At 34.8% G+C, this 27,987-nt stretch overlaps 2 protein-coding genes across 3 annotated transcripts; one reads left to right on the top strand and one right to left on the bottom strand.

Annotated features, from left to right (window-relative positions):
• Positions 1-52: 52 nt before the first annotated feature.
• On the top strand, positions 53-27,987 carry Ask1 (Apoptotic signal-regulating kinase 1). Of its 2 annotated transcripts, XM_053756460.1 has the most exons (26): positions 53-223; positions 297-502; positions 1,470-1,664; positions 2,516-2,685; positions 3,540-3,664; positions 4,785-4,938; positions 5,528-5,698; positions 9,389-9,501; positions 10,054-10,255; positions 11,289-11,400; positions 11,586-11,755; positions 12,061-12,241; positions 12,873-13,073; positions 13,607-13,757; positions 14,368-14,582; positions 14,932-15,027; positions 15,117-15,256; positions 15,876-16,025; positions 17,535-17,630; positions 19,268-19,361; positions 19,742-19,924; positions 20,014-20,278; positions 21,107-21,242; positions 21,556-21,672; positions 22,366-22,545; positions 22,759-27,987. In XM_053756460.1, the coding sequence occupies exons 1-26, from the start codon at positions 178-180 to the stop codon at positions 23,006-23,008; spliced, it is 4,119 nt and encodes a 1,372-aa protein (XP_053612435.1). In that variant the 5' UTR covers positions 53-177; the 3' UTR covers positions 23,009-27,987. The 2 variants fall into 2 exon arrangements, with proteins under 2 accessions (XP_053612435.1, XP_053612437.1); XM_053756462.2 differs by lacking the exon at positions 17,535-17,630.
• On the bottom strand, positions 5,695-8,740 carry LOC128676376 (uncharacterized). The gene is made up of 3 exons (XM_053756463.1): positions 8,724-8,740; positions 7,629-7,852; positions 5,695-7,216 (listed from the first exon to the last, which is right to left on the bottom strand). The coding sequence occupies exons 1-3, from the start codon at positions 8,732-8,734 to the stop codon at positions 6,369-6,371; spliced, it is 1,083 nt and encodes a 360-aa protein (XP_053612438.1). The 5' UTR covers positions 8,735-8,740; the 3' UTR covers positions 5,695-6,368.

Genomic DNA, 27,987 nt, shown 5'->3' with positions numbered 1-27,987 from the left:
AAATGACAAAATTCCTGTTATGAAATGTGTATCTGGCAATACTGATCAAAATTCTATTCCATCCATTTGTAGCTATACATACTTGCGTACTTTTTGTTGTGGTTTCTATTTTTGTACTGCGTAAAATAAGCGAAAAATGTGGACATAATTGTTGAAATGTGATTCTCCTTTTGAAAAATGATAACATTCGGCACTGCAAGCTCAACGGCGTTAGATGATACAGGTGTGGTTCCCCTGTGTCTCTTACGTGAACTTTGGTTTCAGCCGTTCAAAATCTTAAAAGTTTTTCTTTTTAGGAGAAGTGAGGAGTATATGTGAAAGCATTGGAAGTGATGGCTCTAGTGCTACCGTTCAGCCTGGGAGCTCTAACCAGCGTCCCCGAATGGATATTGCATGTGTTCTCGATGGTATACAGTCAACAAATTTGCCTCATAGAAAAAGAGCCCTGGAAGAAGTTAGGATGGCCTCAGAATTGGTGAACGCAAATTTACATTACATCACTGTAAGTTCTATACTATTTAATATTTAGAAATAACAGAACAAAGTGCAGAAAAGGTAACAAATGTTTTTATAATTATTTTTAAACCAACCTGTCCATTGACCGCGGAGGCGCACCAGTTGTTGTTTTTATGTCATTCTATGATGGCCGTGTCATGTCGATTTTAAATTCAAACCTACTTATTATGATACCTATACTGAGAAAACTATATGTCATGTATAGGTCCCTAGATGGGAACTTATTTGATCGAACATCACACTAGAATCAATTTTAGCAGACTTGATAATAGAAGAAGGCCAGATGGTACTGACAGCAAGACAATAGGGCCAAGTATATTTTTGTATTTATAATATTCTTCATAATAATTTTATCTGGCCCTCTTCTATTATTATTAAAAATAATTGATCCCAGTGTGATGTTTGATCAAACAGATTATTTAGGAAACCGCTATTTATCCCATTATATAAAAGATGAGTGTGGCCACTAGAGGTAGAAATATTTCAAACAAATATTATGTCCACCTAGTGCCGTATGGCTAAAATATATAGGTACTTAGCACTCTTTATGTTATTTGGGTGTATTGATTTGAGACATAGCTGAAAAATTATAGACTCATCTGGAATTTGTTTGATAGTGTCATTAGGTACATTTTTTTATTAGATTTTTGTTTCCCCTATTCCAAAGTTTGTCAGTCTGCAATCAAATTTATTTTATTCAATTTCACCTACTTCCGCTTGTACTACATAGTTGAAATCCTCATGTCGCTTCAGTTTCCATGAGAATGCTTTTATTTGATAAGTATAACCTGATGGTATACCTAGGATCTGCTTCTAAAAAGGATCTCCTTAACAGTTTAACAGCATGGACATGTTTTTTTTGACACACAATCAATACAGCAAGATCTCTCTTAGAAATAACAATAAAAGTTTGTGGCAAATTTGTAATTTTTATAAAAACCTTATTTTTCCAGTATGAGAAGTTGGATTTTGGTGAGACAGGAGTGCTGGACACATTTTACAATGCAGATGTTGCGATTGTGGACCTTAGTGTCCAAGTGCAACAAATTACTTTGCTATACCATCTAGGAGTTAGAGAGAGTTTTGGAATGAAACAAAATGTACTATTGTATAATGATGTTGATCCTGATTCAACATTAAGACTTAAGGTAAGGAGAATCTTTTTTTGTGGCGTATGGCCCTAGAATATGACAACTTCAAATTCTTCTGTGGATGGAGATTTAAAGCCTCAGAATGGCAATTAATTAATAAGTACATAATTATATTGCTTACATATATGTGATTGTCCAAATCAAAAAGAACCTCATGGCGGTTAGCACTTAGGTCTTTCCAATACAAAACAATGGCAATAATGGCGTAAGTATCGGGCGCCAATGGTCCTTTTTTATTTAGACGACCACATATTGTTATCTTACTAACATCATTATGGACTCGGTCTGAAATAAATATTTTGAATTTGTAATTGCTTAGTCTATAATTACTGTTATTCTCAATAATGACTAGCCCTAAAGGAGTGTTCAATAATTCATCAGCCTAAAGGCTTAAGTCACAGTAAGTGACAAATGTGGCCCCCAAAGAACTTTCACAAAATGGCTGTAAGTGAAAGAAACATAGAGAAGGGAGTGGTCAGAATTAGTCCCGGATTCAACCCTTGCCTCACTGCAAATGGACAAATGATATTCCATCTATACTTTCCAATGGTGCTATAATGGGATTATATCAAATTCTTGTTACTAGTAAACTCATGTTGTGCTCGCACAAGTTTACAAGTACCATTTGGTACTTGTAAACTTGTGCGACCTCAACATCTCACGAGGAATTAACATCTCATATTAAAACAGAAATGGATATGTCCATATGCAACAGCTATATTGTAAAAGTGGCAATTTCACATAACGGCGCACCGCCCGTTTTGTAATGATGACATATAGGTATAATTTCTCGCAAATCATAAAACTGACACAACATATCTGATAATTGTGCATTGTCATATTGACAGATATCCTTGCCCAATGTCCCATTTGTGTCATACAAACTGACGGATATGAGCACCTGTGTGACAACAAATCCTGCGGCCACAAAGTTTAAAGGGGAAGAAGCAGCCGACCCAAAACAACACCTCACTTTAAGACTCAAGCACATATTACAAGACTTCGAGATTGAAACTAAGTAAGTGCTCCAACTCCAAAGTTCTCTAAAATTAAGCAGTTTGCAAACCAAATTAAAAAAAGAAAAATGAGCTTTAAGCCACTGCACAATACACTTGGAACGTATGATTTCTTTCCTTTTCGTTAAAATTTACATGAGTGAGTTTATATCACACATTTTTAACATACCCATTTCAGGTTATTCATTAAGAGCAACAAAATATGATATTGTATTCGTGGCTTTTTTGTGACCTCTGTTGACATATGCTGACTCGACACTATCGGCACAATCATTTCGCAAAACTTAGCGCGTTCGAAGTACATTGCTGGTTTTGCGTTAAAGAAAAGCTCACATACAAACAACGTGCTCTCAAGCTCACATACAAAATGTATGTCTAATCCCGTCGGTATCTGAGTTCGCCGATAGTGTGGAGCCGACGTTATATTAGTACAGAAGTACTTCTGTACTGATATAACGCCGGCTTTTTGAATAGATTTTCCTTAAATCAGAATTTGGACTGAAGGACCAATAACGATAAGAAGCGTTATATCGCTATATAATATAGGACTTACGAAAATGTCCCTTACTATTCGTACATTCTTATGACCTCATTAGCAGGCATATACAAATATAATTAAATCCTTGGCACTAAGTCCCTACCTAACCGCACACTAAAGTCATCATCACATTTTAGCAATTTCTTTTATTGGGGAAAAAAGTTTTTAATAAATTATACTACATCAAGATGGATATGCAATTTTTTTTTTTATTTTGTTTTGTTGTTGTTTAGTTTGACAAAAACTATGAAAACGTATGAATAGTTATGAAAATATATGAATAGTTACTGGTTTTAAGAATAAAGTTAATTTGCTCAGGGCACATCTACAAGAGAAGTTTTTAGCTGATCTACGAAAAGCGCGCGAAACATACAGTGGTCAAGAATTGGCGGACGTGCTGCACGCAATGCGTCGACGATTGGACGACCCCGCAGTACTTTCAGGTATGGAGGCAGGTGGTCTACTTTTTATCACTTCCCTTTTCATCAGCCATACAGTATAACTATCTCGGCTTACCCTGACATACCCTTTCTGTTGTAGAACATTTACAGCAAAGATACATTAGTAATATATTTTTTCCAATTTGATTAGCTCCTCTAATTAAGGCGTCGTTTATGTGCATTTCAAGAAGTTTTAAGGTGAATTTTGGTGGCCATTGTTTTCTTTTTAGTCTACTATATTATGTAATGGAAAACTATAATAATTTATTATTATTATTTTTGACGACCTCCGTGGCTTAATGGTCATCATGCCCGACTGCTACAGTGGAGGTCCCGGGTTCGAATCCCGGTCAGGTCAACATGAAAAATGATCTTTTTCAGATTGACCTGGGTCTTGGATGTTTATCTATATATGTATATGTTATAGAATATAGTATCGTTGAGTTAGTATCCCATAACACAAGTTTCGAACTTACTTTGGGGCTTACTCAATCTGTGTCATTTGTCCCTATTTATTTATTATTTATTATTTATTTATTTATTTATTATAATATTCCTTTAACCATGTAGTGGAAGTAATTAACAAAAAAATTAAATCGCACTTAGTAATCATTACTTCTAAATTATGACTAAGTCGTAAACATCGAGAGGAGACAAGCTAGCGTAACCAAATGAGATAGAACATTTTAATACATTTCCTAGCTAGACAATCAAACAATAAGAAGCACGATAGGCCTAGGTAAAACCGGGCCAATCAAGATTCGTTTAAGTACAAGATTAGCGTTCTGTCCCATTTTTTTTAGAAATTTTGTAATACGTTTCTCTGGTATAAGGGAGACAGAAGTGTATAGTTTTCTCTGTCTACGGATTGTTAACACTGGCTGCGGCACTATAAAACTAAAATGGCGCAATGCCTGTGCTGAAATTTTGTAGAGGGTTTTGTTCGCAGTCATTTGTTTTTGGTTTTTGCGTGTTCGTTTCAAATAACTATGAATCGTAAAATAGACCAGTTAGCCAAGATACATCAAATTTCAATTATGTATATTTTTACAAGTTTCCGAAAACAATGTCGCAAACTTTTAAAAACTCTTTCCGTTATGTTAAAATGGGTCTCTATTTTCAGGTGATACTATAGTCAACATGTTAATATCCTACAGAGAAATACAGGACTACGATGCAATAGTGCATATAGTGGACGACCTGAAGATGATTATGAATGGCAAGACTTATGTCAAAATGCCGATCGTTAAGTTTTTATATGCCTTCGCCATGAACAGGTATAACTCATGTAATTTTATTTATTTGAGAAATATACAAATGCCATTCCGCTCTGCACAGTTTTTACTGTATTTTTAAATATAAATGAACCTTGAAATAAGAACACAAATTTTATTTTTAATGAATGTGTTAATAATTAGCTCACAGTATGCTCACCGATTTCCCAATTAAGTGCGTGGACTGAATTTCAACATTTTTATTTGTAAAATGCTAATTACTAATGATTAAAATATAAAATAACTGATAAAGTTAGGTAGAAAACGAGCTAGCATAACCAAATAAAATAGAACATCTCTTATTGAGCGACAAGTTAGGCTTTGTAAAACCTGGCATACGGAAAGGAACAAATGATGCTTTGTCCCGTTTTGTCTCGTATATTTCTAATTCATTGATGTTTTTGCATGAACGAAACGCACCAGTATGATGTTATTACTTTTATCTCTACACATTACACAAAAAAAAAAACAATTTAAGTCCGAATAAAAAATATTAATTTTGAATCTACACTTTTTTAGTATAGTGTATAAATGAAATATATGCATTTTGAAGTCTGTTCAATAGTTTTCAAAAAAGAATTTTTTTTTTCAGGCGTAACAAAGAAGGCGACAGAGAAAACGCGCTGAAAGTCTGTGTGCAAGCATTGGAGAAGAAAGAGAACCGCTTTCCTGATATGTTATGCTTATGTGGACGTATATACAAAGACAAGTTCGTTGAATCCAAACATACCGACATGGAGAGTCTCAAAAATGCCATTCATTGGTAAGTACCCCTTTTCCTATGGGACCCACAGAATTTGCCGCGATAAAATTATAATAAGATTTTATGTCGGTACTTAGGGATCTTCATACTAATTAATTACTTTCCTACGGGAAACGCAGATTTGTTCGGGATTAAATATATCTGAAATGTTAACTCGGCATATAAGATACCTTCATGCCAAATTGCAAGTAAATCTGTCTGGTAAATTTCGATGCGCGTTTAGACAGACAGACAAAAAAAAACACAATTGCAGATTTATAAATCTATTCCACTGAAAAATTCAAAAAATATAAAATGTACAAATTTGACCCTTCTTCAGTTTTATAATATGTATTGATTGATGATTAGCCTTAGCATAGTCCAAATAACGACCACATAATATATACTAAAATAAAATAAATATTTTAAATCCTGACGTTCATGGCTGCATATGCTTGTTTAGCTTGGGTTTGGGTGATAGGCTCTAGAACTTAAAATCAAATTTTACGTCGCTTGCATGTAAGCATAATTAAGTACTTTTTCTAGCAAGAGAAGTGAAAAAATATAGTTGAGCGAGTGTAGAGATGGTACATTTCGAAAAACAAAAAATAAAAGCCAAAAGAAATAGAAAAAAAAGCTTAAAATGAAAATTAACATACATTTTTTTTTAAATATATAGTACTTAAACACATTATTTTCCGAGCCAAGTTTCCTCGTAAGAATGCCTAACATCCTTATATGGTATAAACCTCTTGCCGAACTCTCCCGAGTAAATATTATAAATACCTCTCTCGTACACACTAAATTCTGGATAAGCGTATTCGTAATACTCTCCCCAACTTAAATTAGCGAAGTATCTCAAAGTAGGACTGTAATATCTCAAATCTGTAAACACATAAATCCTGTCCTGATTATATCGTATCTGAAAACTACCCACACCTACCAACCTGTTTTCATGTTCTTTACCACTAACATCTACCCAGGGTGTAGAAGTGGTGAAAAGTCCCCCTCCATTTTGTATGCCGGTAAGTTCTAATGTGTTGACAATACATATAAATTTACCCCACCATTTCGGAAGATACATAGAGCAATCAATTATGTCTTCAAATTTCGCAAAGGTAAAGAATATTTTGTAGTTCTCTTTTATATGTAAGGGGTACTCGTAACCAGAACCCACAAAAAACATCCACCACTTAAGTCTTTCCTTTGAATAGGTCAAATACGATTTATACGCGTACATAAATCTGTTGTATATATGTGTGTAAATGTATATTGGATCCATAGTGTGTAGGATTGCTACGTCATGTCTTGGGGAAAATTCGCATTTAGATCCAAAACAGTGTTCTGGATTCAAACTTCTTGGAAAAAGTCTTACTACCCTCCAAATTCTGTAGCGGAAGGGCAGTATATGATCCCCGCCTCGTCCGAGTGCCCAAATTCTGAGGTCCCGTTGCCGATGTAAATAATTGTCTAAGTAATTGGCTGCCGTAAGAAGAGTTCTCCTGTTGAGTATAGTTGCAGTCGACAAAGGAGTCTGATCTGCAATTGAATAAATATTATTTGTTTAATCCCGACAGAAGTTGCGGACACTTTTGACTTTATTTATGACTTAATAGAATATGCCAAATAGGAAATTGCAGAAAAGCTTAGTAGTAGCAGTAGAAAAGGCTGGTAATTTCACAGTTTGATATTTTTATAGTGTTGATTTTAGTCAGTAATGTATTCTACTATAAGGAGTAATAGAGTAGAAAACAGATTTTAACGAACTGTATTTTTTGACATTGCCAAACCAAATACAATTGTCAAGATGAGTTGATAAACGAAGAGCCATACTTATATATATAACCATATATGCCAGCGAGGAGGACATAGTGGCCTCATTTATTTTCTACTTTTTATAGACTGGCTACATGTGTATAAATTAATTTTTAAGGATATATAAATTAATTACCTATGGAAACGCCTGCTATAATGAATAATCTCTTTCTTCTTCTCCTTTCGTTTATCTGCCATCCAGGTAAACCCCACGTATGCCAAGACCGCACTACCTTCTGCCATCTGAAAAAACTTTGTCGAGGAGTAATGTCTTCACGGAGCGGGTCGGGTGTAGTTGTACCGAAATCCCAGAAGGCATACGTGGAAGAACAAAGTAGCAATGCCGTTAGGTAGAAAAATCTGAAAAAAAAAAGTATCGTTTGCATCGAAACTACTGAACCTTTTCATTATCCATCAACCATCTTATTACAAAACATTGACTTGGAACTGGTTTAAACCAAGACTATGATATCTTGGATTGTTACGCTATTAACGCTAGTCTTCTTAATTTGAAAAAAGCCTTCTTTACCGTGTCAATTCCACTATTCTAAAATAAATTTCAGGATTTGGGTGTCAGGGTGTTCTTAATTGGTTTAAAGACTATTAATCGAATCGATTTGAAGTTGTTAAGATTTCTAACTCTATCGTTATATCGATTAATAAATCAACACCAATAAAATTAACAAGACAAGACCTAACAAATATACTTTTGTGTAAGTCAAAATTTAGGCAAAGAAAACATTGATATACAGATATTTCTACAGATTCCTTTAAAATATATTAATTAATTCAATTATGCCAGTAATAGTAGAGGTTTAATGAAACTTGTTAATGTAATTATTATCAATTTCTTTTCATGTTGATTATTTCTATTTGTAATTTTTGGTGAACTTGAAATTTGCTCCTTTTTCGTGTTTGCTCATGCAATTTGGTGAATCACTTTCCTTTTTTTTTTGCTAACTACGTCTATGTACGCTATGTTAATTTTAATAATACACTTATTTTTCGCACAATATAATTATCAAATATACAGTGTTAACACATTCATCGCAACACTTTATATCAGTTTGTCGTGCTCCCAGAGCTAAGCATAGTGAATCGAAAATAAATACCTACAACAAATAAGGATGTGCAAAACTCAATTGCGACGACGCGGTGAAAATATCACATCGATTTCACGCGGAAACGAAACACTGCTCGTGAATTGTAATATTTAAAAAATCGTACTTACGTCCGAGTCATTGCTGTTTAATTTCAAGAGTTAATGTTCCCCAAAAATCACTTGCTTTATATTTGATTCGTCAAGTATATACTTGTTTATTATTTACAATATACACAATGCATTCCATTTTTAACGTATTTATAAACATCAAGTTCAATTCGTCACATTCCTTTCATTCCACTTCTAACTATCATTCCCATACAAACCAAATACTGATTTTCATGCGGTTTTCACCAATAGATATGAGAATAGAGATACCTAAGGAAGGTTTGGGTGTATAATTATGTTTTTAACAGAGAAGAATAGGTTATGATCCGTATATAAAACCAAGACGTTTGTAACTGATTAGAGATAATATATGATCGTGAAAAGTTAATTGCCTTGGCTCTATTAATAACAAAAATCTGTTATTATCATAATCAATCTTTCGTGAAATATCTTTAAAATAATGTAATAAATATTACTTATGTGTCCGTCCAAATCAAAAGGGACCTTATGGCGGCTGGCACTTAGGTTTTTATTGCCGTTGTTCGAATACAAAACAACGCAAATAATGGCGTAAGTGCCGGGCGCCATAAGGTCCCTTTTGATTTGGACGACCACATATATTATCATCCGTTTTCTTCTTTACATAGATTTTCCATTAATTCATCAATTTTAATGTATTGTTTTAGGTATAGGCAGGGCTTTGAAATACAGAAAAACGAATATGCTGGCATCAACTTGGCAACGTTATTGGTTATAGCTGGAAGTGACTTCAAAAACTCGCAAGAATTGCAACAGATTGGTAATGATTACCAAAATATTATTTAACTTACTAGCTGCTGCACGCCGCGATACCTGCGGCGATAAGTATATTTTTCCGAAGCGAATGAGTATTAGCATGGAATTCTCTCCCAGAGTACACTCACTCCGTCTCTTTTTACCTTCGATAAAAAGACCACAAGCTGTTTCCAAATCCTACTATAATATTATAAATACGAAAATTTGTCAGAATGTGTGTATGTATGTTTCTTACGCAAAATCTACTGGGCCGATTGTTATGAAATTTGGTACACGGGTAGAATATAACCTAGAATAACACATAGGGTATTTTTATCCCGAAATTCCCACGGAATTCTGCAGAGGAGAGAGGGACGGATATACATGGCGTATATGACTATATGCACATATAAATATCAAATCTATAACTACATTTACACCACATTTGTAAGAATAATTCATTGATAATTCGCCATGAACATATAATGTATGTCGCCTTTGTTTTGCCAAAGGGGTAAGCTTAGTTTACTCTCTTCATTCCATCAGGACTTATTGATAAATTTTGTACCTGTTTTAGCCATGGTTTTAAATCACCTGATCGGCAAAAAGGGCAGTCTGTCTTCACTAAAGGAGTATTGGGACGTGGCGACCTTCTTTGAAATCTCCGTGCTAGCTCAGGACTACGTGAAAGCTATACAGGCCGCCGAATGCATGTTTAAGTTGAAACCTCCTAATTGGTACCTTAAGTCCACTATCGGAAATATTGAGCTCATTGACAGGCAAGTGGTCTATTTCTAGAGGCGGAAATATATATACCAGGAGCTTGCACTTACATGCAAGCTATCGGCATTTGTCACTGTATCCACTTGCAAGTAGCTTTCTATCAGTACTTACTGTGCACAATACCTGCATTCGAATTTGCCCTTATTACTTGCATGTATATGTTTGCCTATAATGTATGTTATAACCATAAATAATAATAATGATAATAAATTTATTAGTACAAATCACACCGATTAAGCTAGCCCCAAAGTAAGTTCGAGACTTGTGTTATGGGTTATACTAACTCAACGGTAGTGTATTTTATAACAAATATATATATATATAGATAAAAATCCAAGACCCGGGCCAATCAGAAAAAGATTTTTCCATCTTGACCCGACCGGGGATCGAATCCGGGACCTCTCGGTTCAGAGGCAAGCACTTTATCACTGCGCCACCATAGAAATCGTGAGAATTATACAGAAGAATAGACGCGTTCTAATGGCTGCGCCTGACACGAGCCGCATGGGACTTCCTATCTTATTCCGTACCCATAAAACTCAGTTTTAATGAAGTTTCCTTGCCAGATGGAAGTGGTGGGCTATTACATCAAATCAAGCTGGTACATTTGGTCACATTTGAATGAGTAATAAACATACTGAAGCGATTTAAATTTACACTTCTCTGACGCTTAGTGGATTTGTTACGACTAATTCACCCGCATTCATTTTTTCCCAACAATTTATTTTATCGTTTGACGCTTGGCTACACCTGCTATGCATTACTGCTTCAGGCGTGTCACAAAGTCAATTCTTTTTCCTTAGTATCGACCTTAAAACATTATTAACTATTAATACAATACAGTACAAAACCTTTTGTTTTAGGTAGGAATATAAAAACAATATAAAAAAGGAACACTCTCGATCAAACCTAAGACGCCATCTTCAACAAATTAGTGTTCCCATATTAATAGTTAACATGTCTATTTCTAATACATAGTTAAATAGTCAGGATTAGGATCATTTATAAATATATGTATATCTGTTTTAGGTTCAGAAAGAAAAGCGAGGAAACAACTCCAGAGCAACAAGTGTTTGAATTTTGGATGGAATATTTTGTTGAGGCTACCAAGGACACCTGTGAGAGCATTATAAGATTTCCTGTGAGTCCATTATTACATTAAAACTGGAACAACATATTTTTTTTGGCTGTGTATGATAGCCAAATTCCCATATGTTTGCATTATTGTATTGTACAGTTGTTGTTGTTAAGGACAATAAATATATTTTGTACGGTACCTATTATTTTTATGAAAATATAAATAAGTTTCAATAAAAATATTCGCAGGTACTAATTCTAGAAACAACAAAAGTGTACATGCCCTCTTACGTAAATGTCAACATGGGAGCGGAACAGAAGTCTGTGGAGATATTCAACCTGTGTATGGAGGACATGCGCGGAGAGTGTCGGCAAGTCCATAGGTGGCTGTTCACGTCCGACATGATACGCAGTTACAGGTAACTCAATCTGATTAGGATTTATTTATCCTGTAGTTAACGTGTCACACTGCTGCAAAGGTCTCCCTGTTACTTTTCCATCAATCTCTATAGGAACCATTTACCTGTAGAAACATATAATTATCCCGTGAAGACAGGCATTTTGTGAATAAATTGGGCATTGAACCTTATTCATTGCAGTAGTAAATGGTATGGTCAATATTGGTCGATAAATCAGCGTCCTCATGTTCTGCTCAATTTTATAACATTAACAGTCTTTTGTTCACAATGTAGTTAAAGATATAACCGCATTTTAATTTTCACAGCTTGTACAAACGCGACGAACGTTGCTTATTCCTATACGTGAGCGAGAACTCCGATGACTTCCAAATATTCTTGCCCTCCGAGGTGTACCGTCAGCATCTACATGATCTGCTGGGGGAGCTCACTGCCGACCATGAGAAGGTGGCTGACCTTGACACCACCAACATGCAGGAACAACTCAAGGTGATCCTACTAATTTTGATATTGAATAAGTAATTATTACTTGTATAATACAGATAATAAACGCGCACTTTCCTTCAATTTTACTTGACGTACGTGCGGTAAGTAAGGGACGTGCGCGTTTAATACCAGTATTATACGATTGAATAAATAAATTTAATTGCTATAACACAGGCAGATGTTTGTTACGCTTTCACGGCGATACCGCTTAATCGATTTAAATAAAATCCTGTCTGAAATCTCGACGAATACAGTTTTATTATTATTAAAACGATACCAAAGAATTCAGGTGAAGTTTGTATGAAAATGTATGTTTGGATCGAGGAAATCCTATGTCAAAAAAAGCAGCGGTAAACTTCGTAATGTTTACCACTTTGGTAGTATTCACAGAATGTTAGAAGTATATGTTTATGTATTAAAAACAAAAATACAAATATCTTTTTATAATATTAGTATGGATATGGATAAGAGGTTGGAGCTTAAACATGACAACAACAAAATTAGTTTATTCAATCCGGCTGCGACCACGACGACTGCAAAGTCGTTGAAACATCAGCTAGATCAAATAAAAATGTCCGTGCTAAGCGTTAATATATTATGTGGTTATAAAAAAATATTAAATTTAACATTTTAGTACGAATATGAATTGGATGACTTCAACAAGCGGGTGATATTAGGCAAAGGCACCTATGGCGTAGTGTACGCGGCACGCGACCCGCGGACTCAGGTTCGAATCGCGGTCAAAGAGATACCTGAGAAGAACCTCGGCGACGTTCAGCCCTTACACGAGGAAATCCTGCTTCATTCACAGTTGAGGCACAGGAATATTGTACAGGTACAGTTTGAATTGTGTTGAATATAAATCAAATATTAGTTCAATATACATTCTAAAGTATTACGTTTATTAACCACAAAAATAATGTCCTAAAATGTCCTCTACCACTGCTGGTATGGTGGGTCTAAAACTATCTTGTTTTTATAAAAACACAATTTTAGTTTAGTAGGCGGCTATAGCCACTAAACTAAAATTATCTATAGATACCTGACACACTAAAGTCGCTTGCACGAGTAAACTGCCAATCAGATTTCAAGAAAGAGTTTACAGAATGGAAGTTTGTATAACAAAAATAGTAGTAGTAAGTAAGGAATGTGAATGAGTGAGTATCAAGCATCGCGTAAACTCAAAATATCTAGTAACTTAACGGTCTACTTGTGATTTGGATCTTTAAGATAAGATTATCATAATGAAGGTTTTTGTTCCGCGTACAAAAACTAATTTGGAATAAATTAATTCATTGCAAAATGCATAAAATTAAACACACAAATTAAACTAAATACAATTTTTTATGATAAATCCCTTTTTTTCAGTACATTGGGTCTATTTCTGAAGACAATTACTTCAAGATATTTATGGAGCAGGTCCCTGGAGGCTCCCTATCGGCCTTGCTTAAATCCAAATGGGGGCCTTTGAAGGAAAACGAGGCAACTATAGCATATTATACTAAGCAGATACTTGAAGGTACCATATGGGATCTTTTTTCGTTATTATTTATCTATACAAATCGAAACTAGTTACCCACACTAGTGCATAATAGTTCACACACTAGTTAACTTACACAAACATTACACATACAAATGTAAAACTATTTTTTTATATAAGAACTCTCATTAATTCCGCTATCTTATATCGTGCGTTAGCATAAAAATTATATCTTCGGAATACAAAAAATAAGTCTAGACCAGTATAACTTTGCCGTGCTTGGTTCTAAATTGAATCAATAGAAAAAACAAGTTATCTCATTAATGATGAAAGTGATAAAATGTATAGTACTACATTACACCTATATTAAAGTACTAGCTGCTCACCCCGGCTTCGCTCGGTCGATAAACCATAATAAAAAGTAGCCTATGTCACTCCTGAAAGTCGCCTATGTCTGTGTCAAATTTCATTAAAATTGACCCAGTAATTTGAGTTATTTATTGCAAACAAAAAAACGAAAATACTAATCTTCCCCCTTTATAATATTAGTATGGATGTATATATTTATTCATCCATATTAGTATGGATGAATAAATATATACATATGGATGAATAAATATATATTACACGTCCAAATTAAAAATTACAGGTCTGAAATACCTCCACGATCAAAAGATAGTCCACCGGGACATAAAGGGCGACAATGTCCTCGTAAATACTTATAGCGGGGTCGTCAAAATATCCGACTTCGGTACCTCAAAGCGGCTCGCGGGACTATGCCCCTCTACGGAGACATTCGCGGGGACCTTGCAATATATGGCACCGGAGGTTATTGATAAGGGGCAGAGAGGATATGGCGCTCCTGTAAGTATTTTCCATGTTTTTATTTTACTTGTAGTGTACCTATGTGTGGAATCTTGCAAAAGTTTGAAGTATCTACAACCGATTGAGCTGAAATTTTGTACACACGTTTTGTTTGGATGGCAATGCAATCTTATGATAAGCATAACCAGATGGTGTAACCGGGTACGGCTCCATACGTGGAAACTCCTCAACGGTTTACTGCACGGACCTTATTTTTTTGTCATCTATTGAATGCAATAAGATCTCTCTGACAACAATAAAAGCTTGTGTAAAAAAACGTTAAATTTAAAAATTAAAAATTAAATTTATCATTTCTGCGATCCATATTCATTCATTTTCTCTTTTCCAGGCTGACATTTGGTCTCTAGGTTGCACAGTGGTTGAAATGGCGACTGGTAATCCCCCATTTATGGAATTAGGGTCACCGCAAGCCGCTATATTCAAGGTAACAAAACAAAAAGTCCCATGCCGCGTTTTACACCGCCTTGTGGTGTAAGGATAAGGATATTTTATAATATGTAAGGACGATTACAGGTGGGCTATTACAAGATGCACCCGGAGATCCCGAGCGAGTTGTCCCCGAAAGCGAAGTCGTTCATACTGCGCTGCTTCATCTCCGACCCCGAGAGCCGCGCCACCGCCGCCGAACTCATTGACGACCCCTTCTTGTGCGAGTTAGTGTTATCTCTCCATGTCCGGTTCAGGGGCGCCTCTAGCCTATGTAGTGTCCGTGTTAGCGATCAATACCCTGACGCCATCTTGTGTCAAAATGTGAACATTTTTAGTTCGTGTCAAAGTATTTGAACGCGTTTTGTTTCCAGGAGATGTGACGTCACCGTCATATGAAAGAATTATAATAATACATTTGCAGTGAATATAATTTTTTCACATGCTCAAAATTTGACATTATGATTGGAAGCAACCCGCCTAAAATTAGGTTTTGAACTCTAGAGGGAAAAATAAAATCATAGATGAATTTCTTCTTTTCTCAAGAGAGTAAAATTAAATCTCAACAAAAGTAAAATGCTCTAGAACTAAAAAGTTACATCTTCCTCTAATCAGCATATAAGTGGTCAGTAATTTATCGGCCAAGATTCGCATACATCCACGTCTATTGGAATGAACAGTAACAGTACCTTGACAGTAGAGTAACATGTCACCCTCGACGTAACTATTCATAGTTACGGCTCGTCTAAAATGCTTCAATTCTGGTGTAATCTACAATTTTTGTAGCCAGTTATGAAATACGTTAATTGAAATGGACAAAAGGACTTTATTTTGGTATAATTCCAGAAAAAAGAAGCAACCGGGTCGTCTAGGCGGCAACGTGGACTACAGCCGCAGTATCTCCGTGCCGGCCGAGAAGGCGAGACAATCTGCTTCGCAAAAGAAGATATCAGAACCATGTATACAGGGCACTATTCCCAGCTCGCCGGAGATCGAGTGAGTGATATTCATTTCTGTCGTTTGAGCATGGAGTTTGATCGAGAATGTTCCATTTTATTGTTAGAAGCTTGGGTCCTGTTACTAACGGGACTGGAGTTGAATCGAAACGATCGATGAATACATTGCCAAATATCTTTACTGTTTTTAGTCTCAAGAGGATTGCATAAAGACCTTGGTTCTATGTAAATCCAATCTATTACAATTAATATTGTAAAATATTGGTTTTATCTATTGTTACCTGTGTCACAATTAATATTTTAATATGGAACTCATGTTCCTACGTAATGCTTTTCTAGATCTAAAATAGTTTATTTTTTATTTATTCTCGGAAACGAATAGTTATAATATAATCACAAAAAAATGCGCAATATAAAATATGATGCTTGTCATTTGCAACTTAGATTAATAAAACGTATATCTTGATTTCAACACAAAGAGTGACAACTGTACAAGTTCTACTAATTAAATAACTTGTAATAGGACCCAAGCTGAATATTTACAAAATTTTAATGAGAGCTAATATGAACATACATCGTAGGTATTTCATTGTTTTTAAAAACATATTGTAACAGACATCATGTAAGATTTTACTATACTAATTTAGTAGTACATACAAATTGTTGATTCTTTTACTATTTTAAGTATACGGTTTTCTATATTGTTCGAAATCTTTTATTATTATTTGTTAGACGAATATTGTCTAAATATTAAATGTCCACATTAGCTCTCTAGGTGCGCCCTATGCCACACTAGCTTAGTGCCGAAAAGGAAAGAAAAAATGTCACTAATGCATGCTGTCCGTTTATAAAACGACTGATAATATTTTATTGTGAAAAATAAAAATAATAATAATTTTAAAATCTAAAAACAAGATTTTTTAAAAGCTTATTTAATGAATTGTGCAAACTAATTCTTCGTTTGCACAATTACTCAAATAAGCTTTTAAAACATCTTGTTCAGTTGATTATCGTATTACATACAAGTTGATCACAGAATTCGTTCATTAATACTTTATAGTTTATTTGCAAGATTACATGTTATAGGTTTCTTTCTTACGGTTTGGTGTTTTATCTCTTAGTTGATCCATCGTTTACCAACGGAATATTACGTAAAATTTGCCTAAATTCAACATAGGTGTGATGTCATCAAATCATGTCATGCATTGGTAAGGTCCAAATTCAGACATCCCATTTTTCCTTTCCGATTTAGTTCAAGGCTGGTGCAGAGATTTAAAGCCAATTTATCTGTCATGCGATAGAAACATTCGCCATTGCAAATTCAGATAACTTAGCCATTCCTAATTCGCTTTGTAGCAAAACAGTAAATTGCCACAAAATTATAATTTAACTTGTACAGTGCGACCAAAAAGAGTAGAAAAAGTATTTTTGACATTTTCCTTTTTTTTCATATCAAGTCATATGATCACAGCGCCCCCATTTATTTTCTACTCTTTTATTTGACACTGTAGTATTAAGCTTTGCACCTAAGCCTGTATTTGTCTGTTAGGGTGAAAACGGTCCGGTCTAACCCGACCATCACTAGGACGGCCTCATCGATGCTCTCACCAATACTGATATGTTCACCGGACTTGAACAATAGCAGGTAATTCTGACAAACGCACTTGCACCAAACTTGAAATTTAGCGTTCAGACTGATTTTGGCGCTAGTGTGCGATTTGGCCCAACCACACACTAACGCATTTTTCACACATCACATTTTTATCAATTTATTTTAATTGACATCAAAAAATATATGTGTTACATTATGCTACACTAGATAATTGATTTTATAAAAAAGTATTATTAGATTTATTTTGGACACAATTGCTACAATTTACTAAAAAGGTAACGGTGGCCAACAAAATCCTTGGCGTATATTGTTACAACATTTTGTATAAAGGAAAATATATATACTCTTCTATCAAAATCTAGTGTATCCTGTGGTATTTTTTAGTTCTCGCTGTTAATTAGTTGTTAAAAATGTGATGGTGAGCGGGGAGCGCCCTCTTCTGAGCGCTTGTATATTTCAATGTGTTGTAGAAAGGTAGTTCGATGTGGAAAAAGCTACTCAATGCATTGTAAACATAAATCGATTGTGTTCTTTTTCTTAATTATGAAATATATCACTGTTGAGTAAAATTCTCGTCTCAATTTTCCGCACTCCTCTCTGTTTCGTCTTTCTTTCCAGTTCTTATCAAAACTTCTTTAGATTTGAGCATAAAAATTAGATCACTTACCATCCACTTTTTATACTAATATTTTCCGGAAGATTTGTACTGTAAAGATGTTAATTAATTTTTCTACTTTGGTCTCATCCTAGCTATCTGTACTTTGGTCATTAAGTATTTTCATTTTAAAGACTTAACGCACCATGGATCTTCGATATACGGAATTTTTCTACAGCATATTGAAATAAAAAGCGAAAGATTTTAGAAATATACGAATTACTCAATCGTTTGTTCATTATAAGAGATTTGTTGGAGTCAAGTGTTTTGTAGTTCTTTTTTTTCATTTGTAGTTATTAACATCATTTCACTACGGCATGTTGCGCACCTAGATTTTAGCACATTAGATTTTTCACGCTTCTTCATAATATTTAATGAAAATCCTTATCCTACTGAAAATATAAGACCCTTCATCTAATTTGCAAGTTTTTCTGTAATTGAATTAGAGTATGAACTCGACAGAGTTCTATTCTTTTTGAACATTTATGTCTGTAAATAAAAAAAAGCTTACCTTTTTGAATGTAATAAAAAAGACAAAATATTCAGTATTTATATACCTTGATCTCTGAACTTATATTTGTTTAACTACCACTTAAGTACTGTTAAGTGGGTTATAATCGCATACCATCTCATACGAAACGGTAGACTGAGTCTTGTAAAACTGGCACACGTTGAGGGACAGATATTAGCAATCTCCTTCTCGTGTACACTAACGCCCATTTCTCGTTCTCGTATGAGCCGAACGAAGTTGTCCATACAGTTCGTTATGTCTTACAACTCTTATTATGTAAACAATGTCTGTAATGATGTCTTTTAAGAATTTTACAGCAATATAAATCAAAATAGACTGCTCAGAAAATACTTTCGTGGTTAATAAATGTCTCAGTTGCGAATGTAACAAAATTAAACAATTCATTTAGTATTGTGAAGACTGTTCACATGTTAGGACTAGTAAGAAAAGACGTTAGTTTTCTCTGTTTACGGTACAAATATATGCCATTTTCATTTCACCCAGTACGATGCCGAATACGCCGTCGACGGATGACATGGACAGCACAGACACACTCCTCAACAGGCGGAGCTCCTCTGGGGGCCTACTCTCGCCAGAGGTAAATATATACTAGGTGTTACTCGCGGCTTCTCTCGCCATAAAAATAGTCTTGTTGTCTCTCCAACTTTATTCCAAAAAAAATTTAAATATCAATTTATGATCCATACAAATGATGGTCGAATTTGAAACATTCGAGCTATATATAAAATATATATAAAAATAATGTCGCTAAGAATAATTATCAAGTTTAGACTTAGCGCACATTACAGTTTTTCACACGATTCAGCACGATTTGTTGAGATATGATTATTATTGATAATTTTTACCTCGTATTCCTATACTGTCCTATAAACCTATGTGTATTATTCTATGAGAAAATTATCGTGCGATAAAACATATTAAATAATGTCAGACAAATTAATAATAGTTACATTTCAGGTGGATATGCCTAACGTGCCTCGTTCATCCATAGACGTCGAACACGACGGCTTTTATCTACTCAAGAAAGATTCCCAACGGCGTCTCACTCTGTCTCGTGTGTTAGAGCAGGACAGCGAGAAAATTTGCTCCAAATGGATGCTTAGTATACAACAGGACTTCGGCAACACAGTGTTGACAATGGTAAGTGAATAACTAAGTAAAATTTTAATTTAAATAGTTGATAAATCTGATGTTAGTCATTTAATATATCATTTTAATACTATTTACAGAATCACCTGGAAACTCTACGATGTGCGCTCAAAGACTACATAATGGACCAGAATAGACATGTGATCGAACAAGCCGTGACATCACTCAAGGAAGAATTAGACTTTGACTCCAACGCCATACACGAGCTTCACTCAGCTATATACATGTTCCAAGAAGCCGTGAACGTAGTCCTGAGGATGCATAGCATAAAACCCCATTGGATGTTTGCATTGGACAATCTAGTTAGGAATGCGGTGCAAGCAGCGATTACTGTGATATCTCCTGGTAAGTATCTCATCTCTGCATGTTCCGCCTGCTTACCTTCCTTTGGAATGCTTTTCTTGCCTATCAGGCTGTGTGTCCCTTAGTCGCCTCAAACGATATCAACAGGAGTGCGGTCCATATGGAGTGGTTTCTGTTCAACTTTTGCCACGCAAACATTAATTCACTATTTACAAACATTAATTCTTTGCTCCGCTTTGACGTAAATAAGGGACAACAAACACCCTTTCACATTTATACTATTAGTATAGATATGGAACACGTGACTATACCATAGTTGATTCCTATTTACTTGGTTCCTACAGTCGAATTTCGAATGCGGGGCAATCGAGGGGGTGCCGTGAAGTGCGGGGAGGGAGGATCGCTCCCAACGCTTCTTATGACAATTAATACGTTGGGAGCCAAACCAAGGGCTGTAACTTTAATGGAATGGAAGTAAAAATTACTGATACAGTGTCATAAAATAACTGACACAATGTCACGTCTTTCATATTTTGCGGCTGACGGCATTGTCAACGCTGTCGACTTTTTCGCCTATAGCAATGCGGTCGAACAACTGTATGTATCTTAATTAACTGCAGTTATCAAGCTATACATTGCTAGAGTGTAATATATGTGGGATTGATAGTTATCGAACGTGAGAGAATGAGAGGTGATGAATAAAAAGAACGAGATAGATATAGGTAGCTATATTGTGGGATTACGATACAATCGCAAATGAGTGTCACGTTACGCTGAAATAAAGATTTATAATAAGAAGTTGAAAACAAGTTTTTAGCTTTTTTTTCCCACTTCTGACACCAAAAACTGATCCCACATGTGTAATTACAGAATTGGGTGCAAATTTGGCGGGTGAGTCTCGTCGCAGCGCGGGGTGTGCGACGGACGCGGCCACGCCCTCCGCCCTCTCCACCGCCACCTCCACCCGCGACCACCAGCTGCTGCAGCTGCGACAGGACAACCACAAGTGTGTACTCTCTCTCTCTCATGAGCCTGAAACCGGTGGCATTATCGACCTTGAAGCTAGAGTTGAAAACATGGAGTGGAATCCATACCATACTCTAAGGTGAAGCGTCCAGCTGCAAAGCATCGGAACACAGTATTGTTTTTTCTACTTTTTCTTCTCCACTTCGCACGGCCTAGTCATACTAAAACTTTGACAACATCAATCCATATGGCCAGACATTGTTTCCTATGTTAATTTAGTTTTTGCAAACAGAAGTACAGTTGTGTGTCAATTCAGTTGAATGTCTTTATTAATATTTTATTATCTATTTCAGATTGTTGCAAGAGCTTATGGATAGCTACCAACAGTACCAGTTGTTACTACGGCAAATGTTAGAGGAACAGAAATCACAGACTCAAATCATAAGAGAAATGGTCGACAGGAAATATCCGTAAGTTTTGTGACGTTTAAACAAATTCACTAGATTTTGGTGAAAGTATTAAATTACATATGAAAGATGTTTGCTACATTGCATGCGATTTGCTTGATATTTCATAATCAGAACCAATGTTCAGGATTTTCCGGGGTTATATGTAAGTTTGTAATAATTGTATTGTATGAAAAACTTACTTAGGTGCCAATAGTCCTAAATAGTAATCAATAAAAATAAGTGTATATACATTAAAGTAAAATGTACCTCATTACAAAAATGTGCATTTTATTAGACTGAGGAGATCTCATTACCCAGCACATTTTTGTGGTCACGGAGGACAGATTAGTAAAAAATTCTAAATGTTATCTAAACACTTCATAAATTATTTCATTTTTTACCAGAATATTCTATTTGGGAAATCAATCAAATGTATTACCCCAATTTGCCAATGCAAATAATAGGTACCTACTTATCTACTCAAATAAATAGATAAGTAATTAAAAGTAGATAACTGTTTTCGAGACACAGACTACGACGTCGCATACGGACTCTTGCAGATGTTGTGAGTGACTGGAATATCTCAACTGTGTCGTGAAAGTCATGTCAGTTGCCTTTAGGCGACTTGAATAAAATTTGACATCAGTATTAGCAATAACACACTCGAAAAGAAGAAGATTACTGTTTTGGCTGAATAAACTTTCATTTATTTAGAAACTCATCACGGGAATCAAGTCAAGAACCGCCCGAAGAATACTTCGGGCCGCTTCGCGAGTGGGCTCAAGCGAAGGGGGTCCCTTATTCGGCGGCGCGGGCGCTCGCTCTCAATGAATTCTCGCTGCCTGATTTATTGCAACATGCCCAGAGAGAAGACATCGCTAGGCTAAACTTGAAGTAAGTTACAGTCACCGTAATTGATGATATACAGATGCAATAAAGTGTAGAAATTTCTAATGTAAAAGATTTAGATGGGGCTTGTATGACGCCACGATTTAGGAGTTAAAAAGCAATCGTAATATGTATATAATTTTTAAAAAATTGGCAATAAACCTGGTCATAAGTCTTGTCCTACACATAAAAGAAAACGAACGATATGTTATTTTTCAGAGGAGGCGTCGAACTGCGCCTTTGGCGGGCAATAGTCGAACACAGGTTGCAATCAACGTCCACCCGCCTCCGCCGCACAAGCAGCACTGAGACAGATATGGACACGAACTCAATCGTCGTCGTCGAGTGCCAACGTTGCAAAACAAACACGCTGTCTAACTCCTCGTGCGGTACCAACCCTACGATAGTGATCAGGGATGGCAACGTGCAGGTAAACGGTACTGAGCTGGTCAACGTCGACAGCCCTTGACTATTGCGCGGGTGGTGCGCTCTACAATAAGGTCTCGGTTAAGATTTGCTTCCAGTGTTGTGTCTACGACTTTAATGCTTTGAGAATAAGCTTCAAAATTATGTTCATTTTTGCACAATGTATACTTTGTAGTGTTATCGAAATATGTCCACGTCAAATAATAATATCTGTAACAATTTATGTACTCATGTAATGCACTTAAAGATTCTTTAATTTTGGACATAATCCATAGTAAATATTACTAAAAATGCTCTTCTCAAAATTAAATTAATCAAATATTTCGTATTGAAATATCTAAACAGGTTATTAAGCTCGTAGCTTTCGTAATTATGTTAATTTATAATGTTTAATCTTAATACCTTTAGAATTGTATAAAATAATAGAATACATAGTCGGTGTAAATAAGAAATGGACAATAGAAATCTAAATGACTAAGCACTGGAGGCTGAATCTCAACCACGAATCGAAAGCAATTTGATGGCAATAGGATGAAATCGGGTAGTTTACTCCTAGTTTTAGTTGGAATTGTACAAATAATTCTTAATTCGTTGTGTACTAATAGTTTTCTATTTGCCATAAGTTTTTTGCAGCAAGATGAGGTGATAGATTTTGTAAAGAAATACGATTCAGATTCTGAATTGGACATCAATCAAAAAATAATACAAACATGTAGCTGAACTCGACAATGGATATATGTATGGTTTCGATAGGTAGTCATAAAAGTCACCTCAAATACCTTTAGGCGACTTGAATGAAATCTGACACCAGTGTTAGTAATAACTTACTCGAAAATAAGGAAAGTTGATGGCGATACGAATAAGTATGTTCCCGCAAACATTTGTGCTTCACACTGTTTTCGTGTTCCATTTTTTTATTTGGGACATTTTTGCATAGACATCCAACTTTATAAAGTCTCAGTGGCGATGTTGCCTGTGCAAATAACTTGTGGTAGAATTTTTTCGTGTTGACACTAGCTGATAAGTTACGTAGTCGCTTGTTCACATTGCTATATATAAATTGCTTGAGGCCTTGAGTGTATCACCCTAATGTTCTTTTGGACATTGTGTTTTGTCTCTTTGTGTTATTTTAAGTATTTGTATATATCTAGTCCTTGTAAGGACTACTGTTGTATATGGAACTGAGGTTGATTTATATCTATTAATAAAATTTATAAATTTACAGTTGGAAGCTGAATATTGTATAGAAATACGAAAGTTATTATTGGTTATAGTATATAACTGATCTAACTTTTTTTATTGAACAACACAGATCTTTTTATAGTTGGAATATTTAATAGCCACAGTGCAGCACTAAAGAAGTAAACAACGTATTTTGACAATGATAGTCTTCCAAATAATGTGTTCAAAAATTCCAATTGTGCACCATGGTAATGCGTTGGTGCTGCCATCTGTACTGAACTAAGCATTATGTTCCATATTTAAACTACTTTTTTATTTTAAATATGCCTCAATGACATCGGCTTAGCAAATCGGCAATTTTCCTATAGTAAAATGTATATTAGGAAACACCGTTAATTTGATAATAAAACGGGTATTGTGGCATAACACACTAGTCAATAAAGTCGGCAACGCGCATGTCACACTCTTGTGTTGCAGGCGTCCATGGGATGCGCTGACCACTTGCCATCAAGTGGGTCGCTTCTCTGTTTGCCTGCATGGTAATATAAAAATAACATTGTTTACGTACAATACTCAGCTTTCACTGAATGCGCCCACTCGTTGCGATGTTTAACAAGTTTATATAGCCTGACCTATACGGGCTTATATTGTATCCGAAATCTGATCATGAGATCAGAATCGGATTTTTTCCTACTTGCATCACAGCTATATGGTGTTATAGCAATCGAAATTTGCCATCCTGCACTATTTGAAAATATTGCTATGCGTAACCGTTAAATAGAGATAAAAATGTAATAACAGGTATTTTTAAAATTTTCTATTACCTCCCGACGATAATGAGATCTGATCTTTATTTCATTTCTACTTCTTAATTTGCCCTTGTTTCAAGCCGTGTAACGTTATACAACAATCGACGCGCAACATATCTCTATCTCATTTATTTCCATTGACTCTAGTGAAATAGCAAATCGTGCGTCTAATTGTAAATTGTATTGAGTGAGAGTCATATATTGCGTTTCAGTCGTTGCTTAAAGCCTCAAATTCATGGTACTTTTGTTGTGAAACGTGTTGCAGAGTTGCTAACATGTTGCTTATCAGTATTACAGAGTTGACCATTGAATGATTATAATGATAAATGTGACGCTCCATGAAAAAAGGTACTTTAAGGAGGCCCCTTACAATGTATTATGTTATAATAAAAATGAGCAAGTGAACAGACTTAAAAATAAACCAACTTTTCTTGTGGAACGTCACAAATGTTTATAGGCTTAACGAAAACGGCTTTAATTACGGCTTTAAAATATGCAGACGCGTCTCAGACGCGTTTGTCTTTATATATCACTACTATTTTTTGTCAGGAGTTAACACATAGGTACGTAAAATCAATTAGGATTTAGCACAACTGATTTTGTAAATACTTTTATGATATGTATAATTATTTACATTAGTTTCTAGTCTGAAATTGTTACTGCATAATATGAACGACGTTTTGGTGTTTGCTGTTATATGGTGCTAACTTGTGTGATTTATCGAAGTGCCTTTTGGAAAATAAGCTTCCAGTAATTTTCACAATATCAAAACTGCCGGTTAGTTGCCGGTCTTCGAGTTATATGTAGTCTCTGCCTCGCAACCGCATCAACATTTTTATTTTATGCCTCTTTGAAGAATCTCACATTCACAGAAACTGTGAACGAATCACATAAAATAACTAAAAGTTTTGTTGTTTAAAATGCTTCTCAAGTTAATAACAAAAAACGTCAGTCAGTCAGAATGAGTCACAAAATGACGATAGTCAAAATAACGTCATCGGCAAATCAACCTAGGTTTATACATTCAAGTTGAAAAGTCACGTGATAAGTTCGTTTACCATGTTTCTTTTTAACGACGCATATTTTCAATAATTTGTCCTGAAATGTTTTATAAGTTTCGGCTTCGTCTATCTAACCGGCAGTTTGCGAGTGAGAACTTATTATTATTTGTTTAGTGACAGTGATGCTTCCATGTTTCATAATAAGTAACAAAACTGTTTTAATCTACTTAATTAATTTCTCGTGCGAATTTTATATCGGTTGAACTTTTCTTGATTAAGTAAAACATTAATTTATATAACATTGATTGTCAATGTTATATAAATTAATGTTTTGTGTTATAAAAACTTACTTAGCTACCGTCAGGCGTAACACGGCTTCATTGCACTTTGTACCTTATTCAAAATACGTTAAGGTTAATTTTCCACCAGTGCACAGTAGGCGAGTAGTGTAGAAGGCAGCGGGATTCATTAATTTATAACTTTTTAAAATATGATTTATTATCAATATTTTGAGCTCCGGTTAATCACCTTGTACATTAAGCTTGCTGGAAATCTCATTTTTTTATTTCTGGTCACAAATAAATTATCCTATAGTAGAAGTGTTATATTTGTTCAAATCTCTAGTAATCATAACTCGATATGAAAGGTAGCTGAAGCTGTTGCGATATGAATATAACCATCGTTAAATTTTAATGTAATTTGTTTAATATGTTAAACGTTATGCCTAAGAAACGAACGAGTCGAATCGTTATTTATACATATTTGTATACATATAAATAACGTATACGTATAAACCATATCAGTCTACATTATATGATATTTTGTCTTATTACCTAGCAGTTAGGTAAAATTAAAACGTCAAATGTAAAATGTTATAACCAAAATTGCCTTATGACTAAAAAACTTTCTTCACTAAACGTTAACTACGCTTTGCCTAATGTGCCTTCTGTACTGAATAAAATATTTTCACATTCGTTTACAGTTGATCAAAGTTCTATGTAATAGTTGGAGATTACTATAATCAAAAAATAACAAACATGATAGAAAATAAATAAATTGTAGCATTTTAGGCAAATCTGTAATATTCATGGAATATTTCTTGCTTCATTCAAGTGCCATATATATGTATATGTAATTTAGTGATATTAAATCGTGTTCTTTTTTTTCATTATTTAAAAAGTCGAAACGTTTACAGGGTGAATCGATAAATTGGATAAAATGAAGTATTAATTATTGCGGATTGTTTATGTAAATGTTTGTATATATTATATTTAATGTACACAAGGTGGCTAATTAATACACAGCCATTGTGCATCAGATTTTGCGATCAACATTTTTAAAGAAATTCGTGAAATTATATTTATCTCGTTCGGGTTCAGAATTTGACATGATGTCGATGTTTAAAAAATATTATAAATATTTTTTGTCGAACACTAAATGAGATTATTTGTTAGAACTTCACTCATATCGTTACACTGATATCCTCTAAATATGTACTGAAATGTTCACCAAGTGACATGTTAATATAAATTTGTGTACAAAAATTGATATTGTATTAAATTTATTGAAAACTAACGAAATACCACATTAATAAGGAATACATAAAAATTACTTTTCTTTGCCTTTGGTTAACAAAGATTTTTGATTCAGTTTTTAATATAGATCAGCGAACAGAGATGAGTTTACGCCAATCGAAATGTTTTTTGTTTGGGGCGTAAATCGATCTCAGCCAGTCAGTCTTATACGGAAATGTATTTAATCACAGAATCACAATAGCCATGTCTGTCACATACACAGAAATCGTTTTTCTTTTGTTAGAAGTGAATGAAGACTGCAAAATCTGACCTATCTCTGCAAGCCAGTGTTAATGTGAGTCTCGTGTCAGACTTCGGTATTTTTTTAAGTTATAAATGATAAGTTTACTGAAAAAATGTCTATAAGATGAAAGTTAACCACATAATCTCTTTTTATAATGGGACATTATCCCCTATTTGAAAATTTACTTGTAAATCTTATTATAGAAAAATAAA

This window comes from Plodia interpunctella, chromosome 16, assembly GCF_027563975.2.
Source record: "Plodia interpunctella isolate USDA-ARS_2022_Savannah chromosome 16, ilPloInte3.2, whole genome shotgun sequence".
In the NCBI taxonomy this organism is placed as follows: Eukaryota; Metazoa; Arthropoda; class Insecta; order Lepidoptera; family Pyralidae; genus Plodia; species Plodia interpunctella.
The sequence above is the reverse complement of the archived record's forward strand: the minus strand, read 5'-3'. Positions and strand labels throughout refer to the sequence as shown.